The following is a 19,951-nucleotide window of genomic DNA, read 5'->3' as shown; positions in this document are numbered from 1 at the left end:
GGTTATAATGGGTACATGTTGTATATGTGAAAAAAAGGATACACTAACATACAACACGGACATGTGAATGAGGCCTTAGATCTCGTGCCCATATTGAGTTTTTGACGCTGAGTATTTTCGCTGCATCAATAACACAGCGTCTTAAAGTTTCATCAAAGTGGATGGGATTTCTTGAAATCTCATGCCCACTATACTTCTTTTATTCAGCGTAAACTGACCTGCTGTGCGTGTTTCAAATGTGACAATTTCTCCTGCGACTATGCTGAGTTTTATTGTGCAGATTTTTCCCATAGATTTGCATTAGTGGTGGAAAAGTCGCAGGTTAAAAACAAATGCGGTATGCGTTTTTAGTGAATTTCTTCAGTAGAAACGCATAAAAAATGCACGCAATCCGCACATGACTATATTAATAAAGTTTTTTAAAAACAAATACCAGGAAGTATAAAAAATAAAGCAGCTTTGTTTAAAACATGACACACCAAAAAGAGACACAAAAAGCAGAGTGAAAATGCGATAAAAAGTCATGTACAAAAAATGCAATGAAAAAAACGCAAGTAATCTAATTTACACAAGAGTTACACAAATGGTGCAGAAAATCTGTAACATCAAAAATTCATAAAAAGCTAATTGTGGGAATGTACAGTAGTCTAAAGAGATCCTGTCAACTCAATTTTGTAACGTAAAGTAAAGACATGGCTGTAATGGGGCTGTAATAATGATTACATTGGTACATTTGGTGAAGAAATCCGCTTTGTGGTTCTTCTATAATCAGTATTTCAAGTTTCCTGGTAATTAGATTTTGGTGCACAGGGGCCGGACTGTACTTTCACAGATAGATTTGGTCAGTAATCAGCACTGACCCATTAAATAACATTGGTCCAAGTGCTATCTGATAAAAAATTGTCTCACACTCATCCAATAAATATGGTGGTGTGAGGGAGAGGGAGACCTAAGGCTAAGTTCACAATTCCCTACATTCTAGTGGTCTGTTCAGTTTAGAAATTAATGCCAAAAGGTATTAATTTGCATTAGGAATGCAAACAGGAGCAGAAGGGTCCCATTGAATATTATGGGGTCTGCTTGGATTCCATTTTGTGCCAGTATTTAGAATGGAAGTAGCTAGTGATTGCTGAGTGCCAGGCACTGCTAGCAGAGGCAGCATTTACCAACCATTCAGTGAAGATTCCCAAGGAGCTAGTACTGCTATTCTGGATTCTGACTGTGCGGGAGACCAGACCCCCATAGAGCTTGGAACTCAGGGCAACTGTCCCCATGCTACGTCATTGGACTGATGGTACACCATAGTGGTGAGACATGCTGTTTAGCTCTCCTAACAATACATCTCCCTTCCATATACCACTGCAGTGGACAGTGTTCACATGTTATGCACAGCACAGGAAGCTTTTCCTATAATACCAAGGCAAGGTGTCCTTCCTACACGAGCACATTAGAATGATCACACCAGCATCTCATTATTCCCGAGGAAGGCTCACATAATTATCCATGAAACGACAGGTTCATTAAACTTAACTGTGTGCAATCTCCTGGCCCTAATGAATAGTGAGATCACCAGTAGTTTTATTTATTAACCGTGTACCCACTCAGAAGCTAATAACTGCGGAAATTCCTCTAACTACTTGAAATGAAAAAAGAGACAATTTTGCACTATAAAATATTCATTTTGCAAAGAAGTTCTTAATGTAACAATTGTTATCAATAAAATACAAGCATGAAATATACTCTAAATGTAATTCTTTCCATAAGTCAGGGAGGTGGCTTTGTATATGCTACAGTATGTCAAGTTTGTGATGGGTGCCAAATGCTCATAGCTCCAGCTATTTTGTTTATTCCATGCCTGCTTTCAGTGTAGGCGGCTACTGGCATATTGTGTATGGTTTGTTCTTGGGTTAGCATTTTGCTCAATCTGGAATTAACCACTTAGCGATGGAGTCAATTCTGGGATTTGTGACTAAACCCCATTTTTCAATTCTATCACAAGTCACTTTATGCGGCAATCTTTGGAAAGATTCTTGTTACCCCAGTGATTCTGAGTGTGACAAATTATACTCTATCTTAGTGGTAAATTTAGGTCGGTATCTTTTGCGTTTATTTATGAGCATATTTATATGCGTTTTTCGAACTCATGAGATGCCAAAACATCAGAAACAAGCCATAAGTGAATTTGGGAATCTAAACTTCTCAAGGAATTCATCTAGGAGTATGGTGATCATTTTGAATCCAAAGGTGCAACACAATAATAAGAAATTATATTAGAAAACAATAACTTGGGCTTAAATAAAGTTATTAGGTGCCAAATACTTTGGTTTCTAACATCTCTGCAACGGAGAGGCATCATTAGAAACAAATCAAAAACGTTTTATTCTGCTCTGCAGCGGCTATTTTATTGTGTGTCCAGTTCAACATGTAAAATTGGGTGAAAAGTCCTCTTTAAGAAGTTAAAACTTTCCGCCCACCTGATGTTGAGTTTCCTGATGTGTTCCTGGCGTTGAGCGAGCGTGCTCTAGTAAGGTGCTATCCCAGCATGCTCGTCCTAATCGAGTATCTTCGGCGTGCTCAAATATTATGTTCGAGTCCCCACAGCTGCATGACTCATGGCTGTATAACAGCCGCAACACATGCGGGAATGGCCTAACAAAATAGTAATAGGACAAGAGTTAGGCTTAGGGGTCAGACTTTCAAGAAACTCAAACGAGTCATGCGTCTCAATACCCGGCACTGCCGCTGGCACTCGGGACCGGAGTGTGTGGCTGCATGTATTTCTATACAGCTGAGCGCTCCGGTCCGAGTGCCGGCGGCAGTGCCGGGTATTGAGACGCGAGACTCGTGCGAGTTTCTTGCAAGTGTGACCCCCAGCCTTAGGCTATTATTAGGCTAAGGATTACTAATAGTGTTTGCGGAAAGGGTTTTATATAATGTAATAAAATAATGTATAAAAATGTATAATTTTTTATTTTTGTAACTTTCTGTTAGATTTCAGAAAAAAAAAACAATAAAACCTTTAAGGGTCAAAGTTCAAACTAAAAACACATCAGCATTTTCTTAAAGGGTTCAATGCTGGACTGGTTAAAGGGAGACAGAACCTACAGGATAGGGGGGTGCAATCCATGCTGTGCTACTGTGCGTGATCTTAGCAACTCCTAACCATTTATCTTCTGCATTCTGAATGCCTCATCTCCTGTTTTCTGGATCCTTGTCATTTTGTTCCTGCAACAAAATACATCCTAATATTTATAGTATGCCCCACAGGACAATAGATATGTTGCTTTAAATGTTTTTACTTACTACTAAAACTGTCTAGAATGCTCCATATAGTAACATGGTTGGGCACCAGTCACTCACTTCCATCAGCTTTTAGAAGCGCTGGTGGTGGTCGAATGTAAACACGTAATTGACTTCCTCTATATTTCATTTTTGAGCTAAATATAAAGAAGATCCACCTGACATCTGGATTCAATGGTATCTGCATCATAAAGATGTAGATAATGTTGAATACAAAGGTGGAGGAGAGAGATGATGACTCACTTCTAGGACAGGCATCCTGTGCATCTGAGACTGGATTCGGCCCGATGACATCACTAGGTCATGCCTGTCATGCTAAGCCTCAGTCCACTGTGTATATGGAGATGTAGTGGCATTATACTTTATAGAGGGAGCTGTGGGCCATCATACTGTATATATGGATCTGTAAGGACATCATACTATATCTAGGGAAGAGTGGGTGGCATCATGCTCTGTAGGTCTCAAATTGCATATAGAGAAATATAGGGATCTATTTGGTCTAGGATACTGTATATAGCAGGACCATCATATTGTGTATAAGGAGCTGTGGGGGCACCATAATGTATATTGGTAAGCCATAGTGTACCCATAATGTATATAGAGGAACTATGGGCATTTATAATGTGTTTAGGGGAGCTATGGGGCCCTATTTTGTATAGAGAGGAGCTGTGGGTGCCTATATTGTATATACGGAGGTGTGAAGGCCCTATATTACATATAGGGAAGGTATTAATACAATTATACTATATATATTGAGAAAAGGGGACATCATACAATGTATAATGAGATGTGGGGGCATCAAGTTGTATATAGAGCTGTAGGGGACATTATACTGCATTTAGGGGATTATGGGACCATTATATTGTGTACATGGAGCTGTGGGGGATATCATACAGTATTAAAGGAGCTATGGGGGACAATCATACTGTACAAAAAGAGGGAACATCATACTGAATATAGAGGTCATGTGGAGACACCATCAAGTTAATAGTGAAGCTGTGGGGGCCATCATAGTGTATATAGGAAGCTGTGGGGGACATCATACAGTATAAAGTGAGCTGTGGGGGGCATCATACTTTGTATAGGAAGCTGTGGGGACATCATACTTTGTACAGGGAGCTTTGACGGAGAAAACACTGTATAAAGGAGAGCTGTGGATGATTTATACTGTATACATGGATATGTGGAATCCATGATACTGTATAAATGGAGCTTTAGCGCCATCATCTTCTGTATAGGGTGCTGTGGAGGCATAATACTGTGTATGGGGAAATGTTGAGGTTATAATACTGTGTATAGGGAGCTGTGAGGGCTATCATACTCCTTATAGAAGGGATGTGGGGTCATCATATTGTGTATAAGAATCCTTGGGGTCTTCATCCTGTGTATAGAGAACTGTAATGTTCATCATACTCCATATAGAGGGGCTGAGGTAGCCATTGTAGTGTGTGTGTATAGAGTGCTGTGGTGACCATCATACCATGTTGGAGGCTGTGGAGCCATCAATTTGTATATAGTGAGCTGTGGGAGCCAATATACTGTGCATAGATTGGCTGTGAGCTATCATACTATGTATCTGGGGCCATCATATTGTGTTTAAGGAACTGTGGAGACCATCATACTGTGTATGGAGGGGCTGTATAGAGTAGTTGTGGGGATATCATACTGCGTGTAAGGGGACCATCCTACTGTGTATAGAGGGATTATGAGGACATTATACTGTGTTTGTGTGGGGGATATAACTGTGGTAATATCATACAGTGTTGCCATGTTATTTTCTTGGCCCCGGTTTGCATCCACATGGATTTTTTAAATATTTTGAATAAACTTGGAAAAATATCTTATTGAAGAAGAAGCTGGAATCATCCTTTCTTTTTTTAATATTATACTATATGTGGGGGAGGACATTTTGGAGGTCAGTATACTCATAGGGGAGCATTAAAGAGGTATCGTAATAAGGGGCTTCTCTGGACAAATTACCTTGATGTTCTAACCCTCGAATAGGTCATTGATATCAGATTTGTGGTGATCCAGAACCCAGAAACCATGTTGATCAGCAGGAATATCCCCTGGCAGCGGCCGGATGTAAACATTTATGGAGATTCACTTCATTATACAGCTCTCTCCTATATGTCATTTTAATGTACATTATCATTAAAGGGGTTTTCCAGGCCAGGGCTAATCTTGTTGAGGCACTGTATAATGCCTAATCCTAACAGTGTGGATTATTAAAATTGGCATTCAAAGAAGCAGAAAGAGAGATATATACATATATATCTAATATATAAAGCTCAAGTGTGTATGTATGTGTGTGTGTATGTCCGGGATTGGCATCTGCACCGTTGCAGCTACAGCCATAAAATTTGGCACAGTCACACGTCTGGACCCTGAGAGCGTCCAAGGCTATGTTGTGAGGCGAAATTTTAACCCTGCGCGTTCCAATTTGCCAAACAATTTTGCCCCTATCTAAATAATGGGAAAAAGTGTGTGTGTTTCAAGCCCCGCCCCTCATTATGATGTCATAATGGTTGCCATGGCGATGCTGATGTCATCATAGGTTGCAAGACCTGCCGCTCATTATGATGTCATAATGGTTGACTATAGGATGGAGGATGTGTGATGGGTATATGGGCACTGGACTATGGGATGGAGGATATGTATGATGGGTATATGGGCACGGGACTATGGGATGGAAGATATGTATGACGGGTATATGGGCATGGGACTATGGGATGGAGGATGTGTGATGGGTATATGGGCACGGGACTATGGGATGGAGGATGTGTGATGGGTATATGGGCACTGGACTATGGGATGGAGGATATGTATGACGGGTATATGGGCACGGCACTATGGGATGGCGGATATGTATAATGGGTATATGGGCACGGGACTATGGGATGGCGGATATGTATGATGGGTATATGGGCACGGGACTATGGGATGGAGGATATGTATGATGGGTATATGGCCATGGGACTATGAGATGAAGGATGTGTGATGGGTATATGGGCACTGGACTATGGGATGGAAGATATGTATGACGGGTATATGGGCATGGGACTATGGGATGGAGGATGTGTGATGGGTATATGGGCACGGGACTATGGGATGGAGGATGTGTGATGGGTATATGGGCACTGGACTATGGGATGGAGGATATGTATGACGGGTATATGGGCACGGGACTATGGGATGGAGGATATGTATGATGAGTATATGGGCATGGGACTATGGGATGGAGGATGTGTGATGGGTATATGGGCACTCGACTATGGGATGGCGAATATGTATGATGGGTATATTGGCATGGGACTATGGGATGGAGGATGTGTGATGGGTATATGGGCACTCGACTATGGGATGGAGGATATGTATGATTGGTATATGGGTACGGGCCTATGGGATCGTGGATATGTATGATGGGTATATGGGCACGGGACTATGGGATGGAGGATAATTACAATTTGCTATAACTAACCACAGTTAGTTACTATGCCCGGGCAGCGCCGGGCTCTTCAGCAAGTATATATATATAGTACAGGCCAAAAGTTTGGACATACCTTCTCATTCAAAGAGTTTTCTTGATTTTCATGACTATGAAAATTGTAGCAAACCAAATATGAAATATGTGAAATACGAATAGCAAAATGGCTTTAGTAATACATTTCATAATGGCTTTTGTAAGGCATATCAAATATGAAATAAGTGAAATATGAATAGCAAAATGGCTTTTGTAATCTTGAAAAACATATGAGATACTTAGCACAAAATTTGGCCAAAAGATGTGAGCCCATTCACCAACGACAAGGTGATCTCAGATTGAATGGGTCCCTATACTGACTGCCTGGTGTGAACTGACCTCTGGCTAGTAACATGATAAAGCCTGTATATATAGGACGATAGGAACCAAACATGTGATTGAATGCGATTAAAATCACCACTTGATGAAGGGCGGAGTGCTCAGTCAGAAAACTAGTATACAAGTAATAGAACAAACTGACGGCACATCTAGAACTAGTCTGAATAGGTGCATACCAAAAGGCAACTTACATATTAAATAGAAAATGGTAGCACACCAAATATGAAATACGGTATGTGAAATACGAATAGCAAAATGGCTAAGTATCTCATATGTTTTTCAAGATTACAAAAGCCATTTTGCTATTCATATTTCACTTATTTCATATTTGATATGCCTTACAAAAGCTATTATGAAATGTATTACTAAAGCCATTTTGCTATTCGTATTTCACATATTTCATATTTGGTGTGCTACCATTTTCTATTTAATATGTAAGTTGCCTTTTGGTATGCACCTATTCAGACTAGTTCTAGATGTGCCGTCAGTTTGTTCTATTACTTATGAAAATTGTAGATTCACTCTGAAGGCATGAAAACTATGAATTTACACATGTGGAATTATATAATTAACAAAAAAGTGTGAAACAACTGAAAATATATCTTATATTCTAGGTTCTTCAAAGTAGCCACCTTTTGCTTTGATTACTGCTTTGCACACTCTTGGTGTTCTCTTGATGAGCTTCAAGAGGTAGTCACCGGAAATGGTTTTCACTTCACAGGTGTGCCCTGTCAGGTTTAAGAAGTGGGATTTCTTGCCTTCTAAATGGGGTTGGGACCATCAGTTGTGTTGTGCAGAAGTCTTGTGGATACACAGCTGATAGTCCTACTGAATAGACTGTTAGAATTTGTATCATGGCAAGAAAAAAGCAGCTAAGTAAAGAAAAACGAGTGGCCATCATTACTTTAAGAAATGAAGGTCAGTCAGTCCGAAAAATTGGGAAAACTTTGAAAGTGTCCCCAAGTGTAGTGGCAAAAACCATCAAGCACTACAAAGAAACTGGCTCACATGAGGACCGCCCCAGGAAAGGAAGATCAAGAGTCACCTCTGCTGTGGAGGATAAGTTCATCCTAGTCACCAGCCTCAGAAATCGCAGGTTAACAGCAGCTCAGATTACAGACCAGGTCAATGCCACACAGAGTTCTAGCAGCAGACACATCTCTACAACAACTGTTAAGAGGAGACTTTGTGCAGCAGGCCTTCATGGTAAAATAGCTGCTAGGAAACCACTGCTAAGGACAGGCCACAAGCAGAAGAGACTTGTTTGGGCTAAAGAACACAAGGAATGGACATTAGACCAGTGGAAATCTGTGCTTTGGTCTGATGAGTCCAAATTTGAGGTCTTTGGTTCCAACCACCGTGTCTTTGTGCGATGCACAAAAGGTGATGAACAGATGGACTCTACATGCCTGGTTCCCACTGTGAAGCATGTAGGAGGAGGTATGATGGTGTGGGGGTGCTTTGCTGGTGACACTGTTGGGGATTTATTCAAAATTGAAGGCATACTGAACCAGCATGGCTACCACAGCATCTTGCAGCGGCATGCTATTCCATCCAGTTTGCGTTTAGTTGGACCATCATTTATTTTTCAACAGGACAATGACCCCAAACAGACCTCCAGGCTGTGTAAGGGCTATTTGACCAAGGAGGAGAGTGATGGGGTGCTACGCCAGATGACCTGGCCTCCACAGTCACTAGACCTGAACCCAACCGAGATGGTTTGGGGTGAGCTGGACCGCAGAGTGAAGGCAAAAGGGCCAACAAGTGCTAAGCATCTCTGGGAACTCCTTCAAGACTGTTGGAAGACCATTTCCGGTGACTACCTCTTGAAGCTCATCAAGAGAATGCCAAGAGTGTGCAAAACAGTAATCAAAGCAAAAGGTGGCTACTTTGAAGAACCTAGAATATAAGACATATTTTCAGTTGTTTCACACTTTTTTGTTAATTATATAATTCCACATGTGTTAATTCATAGTTTTGATGCCTTCAGAGTGAATCTACAATTTTCATAGTCATGAAAATAAAGAAAACTCTTTGAATGAGAAGGTATGTCCAAACGTTTGGTCTGTTCTATATATATATACACAGTGCCTTGCGAAAGTATTTGGCCCCCTGGAACTTTTCAACCTTTTCCCACATATCATGTTTCAAACATAAAGATACCAAATGTAAATTTTTGGTGAAAAATCAACAAGCGAAACACAATTGTGAAGTTGAACGAAATTTATTGGTTATTTTAAATTTTTGTGGAAATTCAAAAACTGAAAAGTGGGGCATGCAATATTATTCGTCCCCTTTAACTTAATACTTTGTTGCGCCACCTTTTGCTGCAATTACAGCTTCAAGTCGCTTGGGGTATGTCTCTACCAGTTTTGTACATCAAGAGACTGAAATTCTTGCCCATTCTTCCTTGGCAAACAGCTAGAGCTCAGTGAGGTTTGATGGAGATCGTTTGTGTACAGCAGTTTTCAGCTCTTTCCACAGATTCTCGTTTGGATTAATTTCTGGACTTTGACTTGGCCATTCTAACACCTGGATACGTTTATTTGTGAACCATTCCATTGTATATTTTTCTTTATGTTTGGGATCATTGTCTGGTTGGAAGACAAATCTCTGTCCCAGTCTCAGGTCTTTTGCAGACTCCAAAGATTTTCTTCAAGAATGGTCCTGTATTTGGCTCCATCCATCTTCCCATCAATTTTAACCATCTCTCTGTCCCTGCTGAAGAAAAGCAGGCCCAAACCATGATGCTGTCACCACCATGTTTGACAGTGGGGATGGTGTGTTCAGGGTGATGAGCTGTGTTGCCTTTACGCCAAACATATCGTTGGGAATTGTTGCCAAAAAGTTAGATTTTGGTTTCATCTAACCTGAGCACCTTCTTCCACGTTTGGTGTGTCTCCCAGGTGGCTTGTTGCAAACTTTAAACGACACTTTTTATGGATATCTTTGAGAAATGGCTTTCTTCTTGCCACTCTTCCATAAAGGCCAGATTTGTGCAGTGTACAACTGATTGTTGTCCTATGGACAGTCTGTCCCACCTCAGCTGTAGATCTCTGCAGTTCATCCAGAGTGTTCATAGGCCTCTTGGATGCATCTCTCATCAGTCTTCTCCTTGTTTGAGATGAACGTTTAGAGGGACGGCCGGGTCTTGGTAGATTTGCAGTGGTATGATACTTCTTCCAGTTCAATACGATCACTTGCACATTGCTCCTTGGGATGTTTTTGGAAATCATTTTGTATCCAAATCCAGCTTTAAACTTCTCCACAACAGTATCACGGACCTGCCTGTTGTGTTCCTTGGTCTTCATGATGCTCTCTGTGACCAACTTTTGGGGTCCAATTTCTCCTGTTACCCTTGTGAAAATAAAAAATAGCGGGCTAATAAATCATTTTTGAAGAAAAAAAATGATTTTTTTATTTTCACTGGTCTGCGTTATAAACTTCTGTGAAGCACTAGGGGGTTCAAAGTGCTCACCACACATCTAGATAATTCCTTAAGGGGTCTAGTTTCCAAAATGGGGTCACTTGTGGATGTTTTCCCTGTTTAGGCACACAGGGGCTCTCCAAACGCGACATGGTGTCTGCAAACGATTGGAGCTAATTTTCCATTCAAAAAGTCAAATGATGCTCCTTCCCTTCCGGGCCCTGGTGTCACTTCTGGGTATTTTCTGCCATATAGACCCCTCAAAGTGACTTCAAATGTGAGGAGGTCCCTAAAAAAATGGTTTATATTTAAGTCACATTTCCTTGTAATCCTCCTTGAGATGGTTCTACGCCTTCATTGGAGTCCAGATGTGTTTAACTATACTTATAGTACTTGATTTCTAAAATGTGTTGTGAATTCTCTTGATCTGACTTCTGAGTCGGGGTTCCCTCTGGTGGTTACTGCGGGTAGTGGAGCTGGCCGGGTTGACAGAAGTCTGCCACCTGACGATGATGATTGGAAATCAGGGGTTACTGACTGGGAGGATATAAGTGAGCAGGCTTCCCTCAGTTGCTGCTGGTGATTGTTTCTTCCTGTGCATTTTGAGGTCTGCTGTCTCCTGCCGTATCCTGCATTTTATAGTTAAGTTATTAATTTGCTAATCCTTTGCATCTGATCTGGTTTTGCTTCTTTCTGCTTTGCTGTGAGGGTTCAGCGTGCTCCCTGCTGGGGCTGCGCTGGACCCCACTCCATATTTTACAGCTTGTGTCAGTTTGTTCAGTCCCCTGTTATATTAGTATCTTCTGCTTTGCTGCCAGTTCACACCAGAATGCTGATATAGTGGGGGAGAGGTCATGAGACCTCAGGGTTTTTTGTACATCAGACGTGTTGGATTTTTTAGGGTTTTTGCATGATTGCAGAGTCTTTCCTTTCCTATCTAGATAGTTGGGGCCCCATCATTTGCTCAGTCTATTTTCTGCCTGTGTTTGTGCCTCATCTTGTCTCACCAACAATATATGTTTGGGGGCTATCTATTTCTTTGGTGTTCTACTCCGGGGCAGTTTAGATTTCACCTTTCTTGCATTAAGCTTAGTTAGTTCTCCGGCTGTGCCGAGGCTTCTAGAGCATCGTAGGTACGCCCCATGGCTACTGCTAGTTGTGTTGTTAGGATTAGGGGTCTGCAATCCGCCGAGTTACCAGCCTTTCTGGTTTCCTGGTGGCCTAGCCTATTCCTGCTATCCTCCTTGGTGACCTATTCATAACAGTAAAGGCACACGCCTGTCTTTATAAGACCTCACAGCTCACAGTGCATGTCAGATCAAATGAGAATCATGAGGTCAAAGGAACTGGCCAAGGAGCTCAGAGACAGAATTGTGGCAAGGCACAGATCTGGCCAAGGTTACAAAAGAATTTCTGCAGTACTCAAGGTTCCTAAGAGCACAGTGGCCTCTATAATCCTTAAATGAAAGAAGTTTGGGACCACCAGAAGTCTTCCTAGACCTGGCTGTCCAGCCAAACTGAGCAATTGTGGGAGAAGAGCCTTGGTGAGAGACGTAAAGAAGAACCCCAAGATTACTGTGGCTGAGCTCCAGAGATGTAGTAGGGAGATGGGATAATGTTCAACAAAGTCAACTATCACTGCTGCCCTCCACCAGACAGGGCCTTTATGGCAGAGTGGCCCTACGGGAGCCTCTCCTCAGTGCAAGACATATGAAAGCATGCATAGAGTTTGCTAAAAAACACATGAAGGACTCCCAGACTATGAGAAATAAGATTCTCTGGTCTGATGATACGAAGATAGACCTTTTTGCTGATAATTCTAAGCGGTATGTGTAGAGAAAACCAGGCACTGCTCATTACCTGCCCAACGCAATCCCAACAGTGAAACACGGTGGTGGAGCATCATGCTATGGGGTTGTTTTTCAGCTGCAGGGACAGGATGACTGGTTGCCACTGAAGGAAACATGAATGCGGCCAAGTACAGACATATCCTTGATGAAAACCTCTTCCAGAGTGCTCTTGACCTCAGACTTGGCCAAAGGTTCACCTTCTAACAAGACAATGACCCTAAGCCTACAGCTAAAATAACAAAGGAGTGGCTTCAGAACAACTCTGTGACCATTCTTGACTAGCCCAGCCAGAGCCCTGACCTGAACCCAATTGAGCATTTCAGGAGAGACCTGAAAATGGCTGTCCACCAACGTTTACCATCAAACCTGACAGAACTGGAGAGGATCTGCAAGGAAGAATAGCAGAGGATACCCAAATCCAGGTGTGGAAAACATATTGCATCATTCCAAGAAGACTCATGGTTGTACTAGCTCAGAAGGGTGCTTCTAGTCAATACTGAGCAAAGGGTCTGAATACTTGTGACCATGTGAAATTTCAGTTTTTCTTTTTTAATAAATTTGCAAAAATTTCTACATTTCTGTTTTTTTCAGTCAAGATGGGGTGCAGAGTGTACATTAATGAGAAAAAAATGAACTTTTTTGAATTTACCAAATGGCTGCAATGAAACAAAGAGTGGAAAAATTAAAGGGGTGTAAATACTTTCCGTACCGACTGTACATACAGTGACCTTTAAAAGACAAACTATTTTTCTCTAAGAAAAACCCTGCAATTGAATGTACACAGACTTTCCTCTAGAGGTACATGTACGGCTCCTTATTAAGGGTTACGTTTTAAAGAAAGCCTTAATATTATCTGCTGAAGATTATTATATGTATTGCTGGTAAACACAGTCACAAGCTATGGCTCTATCATAAAGCCATAAAAAAGAAACATACCTGCATAACAATAAGAAGGTCAAACACCAAGATAAATGAGGCCAAAAAAGCTCTTGAGACCTCATCACTGGGCAAAAATCCACGATTCAGCTTGTCCCAGCTTATCCAGTCAGTGGTAATGACAAGAACAACCACAGAGGTCAGGCTGAACAAAACAGTCCTAGAAGAAGAAAAAATAATTATTTTCAAGGCGGTATATCTTAGTAGAGGTAAGTCAGCCAGCAAATATACACTAATCATAAATCTCTGCCAGGGATAAAAACAAAAGTGTACAGAATAATAATTTGTTATTTCGTTCTGACATTATCTGAAGATTAATTTATGGTATACATTGTGTGATTAAATCATATATCTAGCCATTAGAGATCACATGGCCCCTCATGTTGTCTCCAATATTTCAATTATTTACTCTCTTTTAATCATGATCGGACAGAGCTCTTTAATGATAAAGCATCTCCTACACATTACAATGTTGAAAACAGACAGCATATGTATAGACTTGTATGGGAACTTTTGGTCCATGATTCAGATAAAAAACGGATATTTCTTTGTGATTTTATTTTTTGCACACATACGATCCACAAAAAAATCACACACATGTGACCAGCACCATAGATTATAATGGTACGTATTCTATCCATGAAAAACACAGGTAGAACTCATATGTGATTTATGGTCTTGTGAAAGAGAGCTTAGTTAACTCTTTGACCAAAACCCTTTATTTTTATTTTCCTAACCGTATGAAGTCATTAAGTAATAAAAGTATAAATATACAGTGGGGCAAAAAAGTATTTAGTCATTCAGCAATAGTGCAAGTTCCACCACTTAAAAAGATGAGAGGCGTCTGTAATTTACATCATAGGTAGACCTCAACTATGGGAGACAAACTGAGAAAAAAAAATCCAGAAAATCACATTGTCTGTTTTTTTTTCATTTTATTTGCATATTATGGTGGAAAATAAGTATTTGGTCAGAAACAAGCAATCAAGATTTCTGGCTCTCACAGACCTGTAACTTCTTCTTTAAGAGTCTCCTCTTTCCTCCACTCATTACCTGTAGTAATGGCACCTGTTTAAACTTGTTATCAGTATAAAAAGACACCTGTGCACACCCTCAAACAGTCTGACTCCAAACTCCACTATGGTGAAGACCAAAGAGCTGTCAAAGGACACCAGAAACAAAATTGTAGCCCTGCAGCAGGCTGGGAAGACTGAATCTGCAATAGCCAACCAGCTTGGAGTGAAGAAATCAACTGTGGGAGCAATAATTAGAAAATGGAAGACATACAAGACCACTGATAATCTCCCTCGATCTGGTGCTCCACGCAAAATTCCACCCCGTGGGGTCAGAATGATCACAAGAACGGTGAGCAAAAATCCCAGAACCACGCGGGGGGACCTAGTGAATGAACTGCAGAGAGCTGGGACCAATGTAACAAGGCCTACCATAAGTAACACACTACGCCACCATGTACTGAGATCCTGCAGTGCCAGACGTGTCCCACTGCTTAAGCCTGTACATGTCCGGGCTCGTCTGAAGTTTGCTAGAGAGCATTTGGATGATCCAGAGGAGTTTTGGGAGAATGTCCTATGGTCTGATGAAACCAAACTGGAACTGTTTGGTAGAAACACAACTTGTCGTGTTTGGAGGAAAAAGAGTACTGAGTTGCATCCATCAAACACCATACCTACTGTAAAGCATGGTGGTGGAAACATCATGCTTTGGGGCTGTTTCTCTGCAAAGGGGCCAGGACGACTGATCCGGGTACATGAAAGAATGAATGGGGCCATGTATCGTGAGATTTTGAGTGCAAACCTCCTTCCATCAGCAAGGGCATTGAAGATGAAACGTGGCTGGGTCTTTCAACATGACAATGATCCAAAGCACACCGCCAGGGCAACGAAGGAGTGGCTTCGTAAGAAGCATTTCAAGGTCCTGGAGTGGCCTAGCCAGTCTCCAGATCTCAACCCTATAGAAAACCTTTGGAGGGAGTTGAAAGTCCGTGTTGCCAAGCGAAAAGCCAAAAACATCACTGCTCTAGAGGAGATCTGCATGGAGGAATGGGCCAACATACCAACAACAGTGTGTGGCAACCTTATGAAGACTTACAGAAAACGTTTGACCTCTGTCATTGCCAACAAAGGATATATCACAAAGTATTGAGATGAAATTTTGTTTCTGACCAAATACTTATTTTCCACCATAATATGCAAATAAAATGAAAAAAAAACAGACAATGTGATTTTCTGGATTTTTTTTTCTCAGTTTGTCTCCCATAGTTGAGGTCTACCTATGATGTAAATTACAGACGTCTCTCATCTTTTTAAGTGGTGGAACTTGCACTATTGCTGACTGACTAAATACTTTTTTGCCCCACTGCACATCTCATGTAATTCCAAAAGTTGAAATAAATAATCCTAATACAAAGATGAAGCCCCTTCACTCACCAAATAGGAAAATGTATACAAATAAAATCTCTTTTCCAACACATTAAAAAATAGACAATTCTGCTTACCTTCCTCCGCTCCCACGACATGCAGTGTCCTCTTGTCTAGCCTGCAGCTAACTTCTGCATGCTAGCCATGGATGGTGCATGACGCCACTGACACGCGTTGCTCATGATGCCAATGTCACCTGCCGGCCTCTGATTGTCCAGTGGCGTGACCTCGGACACACATTCAGATGAAATGGGCGCTGACGTCGGCGGCCTACTTCCTGCACGGCCTGGTTGTGATTATTACGCCCCAGGTCATTTCATACTGGTCACATATTTTATTCTCTCCCATTCTTTGGTACTTTATAAGACATGAAGGTATGACCTGAAGGACACAGAGGTCTTCGACAGGACCATATTTTCTCCAAAATGCTTTGATGTTGTATGATTGTACTATGCATTGCACTCTTTCCATGAAGACCGATTAGAATGTGGTAATTTACATCCAAGTGCCGATATGCGTCTCTAAGTTACACATAAGCTCTATAGTTTTTTTCCTGCATACCGGCACTTTCACCACACAGTAATGATAGGTGTGCACACTGACATTCTGCACTCTGAAGATGTTGGTGCAGATCTCCAGCTCCAGAACAGCAGGCCTGAAAGCTATGCAGATGACAACAAGCATTCATGTAATTTGTAAACCTTTATATGAAAACAATTCTATGCATGAATTTAACCCCGCAATGTTCAAGCTCCAGAATTCCATTTGTTGCTAAGTTACATAAGCTTGCAATATGTTGAGGTGTATTCAGAATGCAAAGTGTGTCCTAGTTTCTACCTAAAAACCTCTTGCGGTTGTTACAATAAGATGGGTTCATTTTCCTATAAATATATTGCAATCCCATACATTTATTGAATTATTTTATTTTTTATTTTTTTTTGGTATTACGGTATATTAATAAATGAGCCTCACGAGAAATGAAATATCTATTTCGCGGTTTCAAAATGTACATTTGCAAAATGGAAATGTGTTGCCATTTTAGAGCAAGGTTACCTGTTAAACAAAGAGTTCACTCTATAGAATGTCATAAGCCACAACGTAACACTGTTTAATATTAAAAGCATTATCTAATACTAGAAAAGGTTTGCACACCTTATCTGAACAGCGCTGAATTGCAATAATATACACAGCCCTTTGACAAATGTGCTGCTATCTCTGGAGAAGCAGCAGATCCTTTTTTCTAGCCCTGGACCAATGTTTGATGTAGCTTTAGAACCCATTCAGAAGGGCCAATCATTATTGGAAACAAGCATTTGTAAGATTATCAGCTCATCTATACAGGCCACAAACATCTGAAAAGCTAGCGTAATGTTGGTGAGGCAGGTACAGTGATTTTTAAACAGGATTACAAACCATTGTTATCGACAGCACATAGTCCTGTGTAAATAGGCAATGTGCTGATAACATGATATTCTACTGTGGGCAGCATGTATCAGCCCTGCAGTGCGATCACAGCCATTTAAGTTTTACTCTGAAAAACTTTCAGGAAAAAACATACTTTTAATTGCCGCCGAGGACCGAGCCGTGCTATTGACTAGTTGTACAGGCGGCGACTTTTTCCCAGCCCGCTGACAGTAATTGGCAAGCCTTTGCCTCTACGCGCACATAGGAAGAGACTTACTAGTCAACTGACAGTGGGCAAGAACAACATACATGACTGTGCTCGCACAGCCAGGGGCTGATAATACATGCTGCCTATGGCTTGGGCAGCATGTATCAACTGACAGGTGCCCTTTGAACCCATGACAATTCTCGGTACTAAATACAAAGTCACTCAAAGCACAATCGCTGACATTAAAAAACAGCATAAATATTGTGTATCTCCTCCTAAAAAACAAAAATTGATAGTAGGTATTCCTCCTACTGTGTGATCCCTGCCTCATCAAAGCAAAATGCACTGAGGCCCATACTACACACTTTTATATCCATTCTGTTGTGTACAATTTTTCTCTTCTCCCTTATACTCTACTGATACTGACATTGTTCTCCTGACTGTGTGACATCTGAGAGAAGATAGTTACATTCTAAATAAAATTGTAAATAAAATCAAAATTAAGAGTCCTCAGTGGTTTATACATTTTAATGTCTAGCTAAAAAGATTATAATTAATAGGAAGCTATCAACAATTCAGGCCTCTTAAAGGGAGTTTTTCAGCAGGATAAACTCTCCTAATCCATCTATACACAAACAGGTATCAAAGCTCGGTTTGGGGATTTGATTCAGTGACCTGTCTGCTGATCTATTGCTATTTTCTTCTATGTCCTTATGCTGATCATTCCTATTGCCTTTATATTTTCTTTCTGGGTTTGCTCCTCATCAGCTGTTTCCAGTTGTATTGTTTTGGTTTCCCTTTCACAATCTGGGTTGAGTTTTATATATTCTCCATTCACTACACTTCCTTGCTGGCTATATTTCTAAGTGGATTATTGCCATTTTAGTTCTGCTGTTTTTTGTCTGCCTTCCCAGCATCTTTCCTTCCTCCTCAGTTAAGTTGGTGAGAGATTATTCTTGTTTAATTTATTCCTCTTAGTTCTCCACATTTCCCCTTTGTTGTATGTTCTTTATGTTTCCTCACTCTGGGTCCTCCTTCTGCACACTCTCCCTCTCCTGGTTAGCTGTGCACAGCAGCCTCCCGTTTGGTTCCTCAGGAGGTACGAGAAGCCCCTCAATGGCCTTTTAGGGAGCCAGGTCTGAGGTAGGGTGTGGGTGTGGCTTATCTGTGTTGTAGGCTTAATTATCACCATTATTTGTGTATGAGTGAGTTACGTGCATAACAACAGGTCATAGGAAGCTGAATAAAATGATACCTTGATATCTGCAATATGATTTCTTATTTCAGATAAATATGTTTTTTTACATGTAAATGAGCTATTCCAGACTAAGAGCAGGACACTGATCTGCATAAGAATCTGCCTCTAGACTAATTTTAAATAGAAAAGGTAGTTTGTGTGAGATTAAATGAATAGAAGGATTTGCACAAACCTACATCCACAGATCTGTGATTAGTTCTCGAAGAAATTTATAACAACCTCCCAGCTAAGTTCCTTCAAAAATTGTGTGCAAGTGTATACAGAATAAAGTTATTATGTCACTTATTCCACACAGAAAACAGCAAACAAAACAGCCTAATTGGGAAAAAGTTTCCAATTCTCACTTTCACTTCTGTCACATATTAATTTTTTGAAGACACTTTGGGGGTCAAAACACCATTCGATAAATGCTTTGTTGTGTAAATTTTTTTTTAAATGATGATATCTTCTGTACTACCACCTCCATGACATGCTAATGAAATATAGCAGGAAACTATTCCAGCAAAGTTTGAGTTCCAAATTGCACTCCTTCCCTTTTAAGCCCTGCGTGCACCCAATAAGTAGTAAATGACTCAAAAGAAATTGCACACTACATTTTAATGGAAAAAAAATAATTTTTCATTTATTCATTAAAGATTGAAAGTCCTCAGTGGTTGATACCTTTTAATGGCCAACTGAAAAGATAATGATTAGCAAGCTTTCGAGATAGAATTTTATCAGGAGTAAATGCTTCCTATCTCAGTAATGGGAAAGTTCGTATTCACTGAATACAGATTTTACCTGAGAATTGAGAATTTTGAAAATGAAATATCAGTCCTGGATGAGAAAGAAGTGGATTTCTCTTGTAAGATATATTACAAAGTAGCTTTTTTATATGTGTATTACTGATTTATTAAAGAAAACTTAAAACGATGGTTGCATTTCAACCCCTTCATCCCCGAGCCTGTTTTCACCTTTCTGACCAGGCCAAATTTTACAATTCTGACCAGTGTCACTTTATGAGGTAGTGAACGTGATAGGCCGCTCTGAACAAATGTGTTTTGAGGAGCACCTGAAACTATGCAAATTGTGGATAGTCCTAATTTCTTGGGGTAAAGCATTCCAGAGGGTTGGCGCAGTGCGGGAGAAGTCTTGGAGTCAGGAGTGGGAGGTATGGATTAGTGCAGAGGTTAGTCGAAAGTCGTTTGCAGAGCGCAGTGGTTGGTTAGGCCAATAGACAGAAATGAGGGAGGAGATATAGGGGGGTGCTGCACTGTGGAGAGCTTTGT

At 40.7% G+C, this 19,951-nt stretch overlaps 1 protein-coding gene and 1 long non-coding RNA gene across 3 annotated transcripts in view; one reads left to right on the top strand and one right to left on the bottom strand.

The window, feature by feature from the left end:
• Positions 1–19,951, bottom strand: part of TMEM117 (transmembrane protein 117) — a 456,251-nt gene that overhangs the window by 27,573 nt on the left and 408,727 nt on the right. For both annotated transcript variants that reach the window (XM_073573233.1, XM_073573232.1), the window contains one exon: positions 13,376–13,535. In XM_073573233.1, the coding sequence (XP_073429334.1) occupies positions 13,376–13,535 (160 nt within the window). The remainder of the gene's footprint in view (positions 1–13,375; positions 13,536–19,951) is intronic.
• Positions 1–19,951, top strand: part of LOC141087620 (uncharacterized) — a 38,843-nt gene that overhangs the window by 2,560 nt on the left and 16,332 nt on the right. The gene's annotated exons all lie outside the window — the stretch shown is intronic.

Source organism: Dendrobates tinctorius, unplaced genomic scaffold, assembly GCF_039654945.1.
Source record: "Dendrobates tinctorius isolate UK_male_01 unplaced genomic scaffold, ASM3965494v1 ptg000035l, whole genome shotgun sequence".
NCBI classification, from domain to species: Eukaryota; Metazoa; Chordata; class Amphibia; order Anura; family Dendrobatidae; genus Dendrobates; species Dendrobates tinctorius.
Note: the sequence above shows the minus strand (reverse complement) of the source record. Positions and strands in the feature narration are given on the sequence as shown.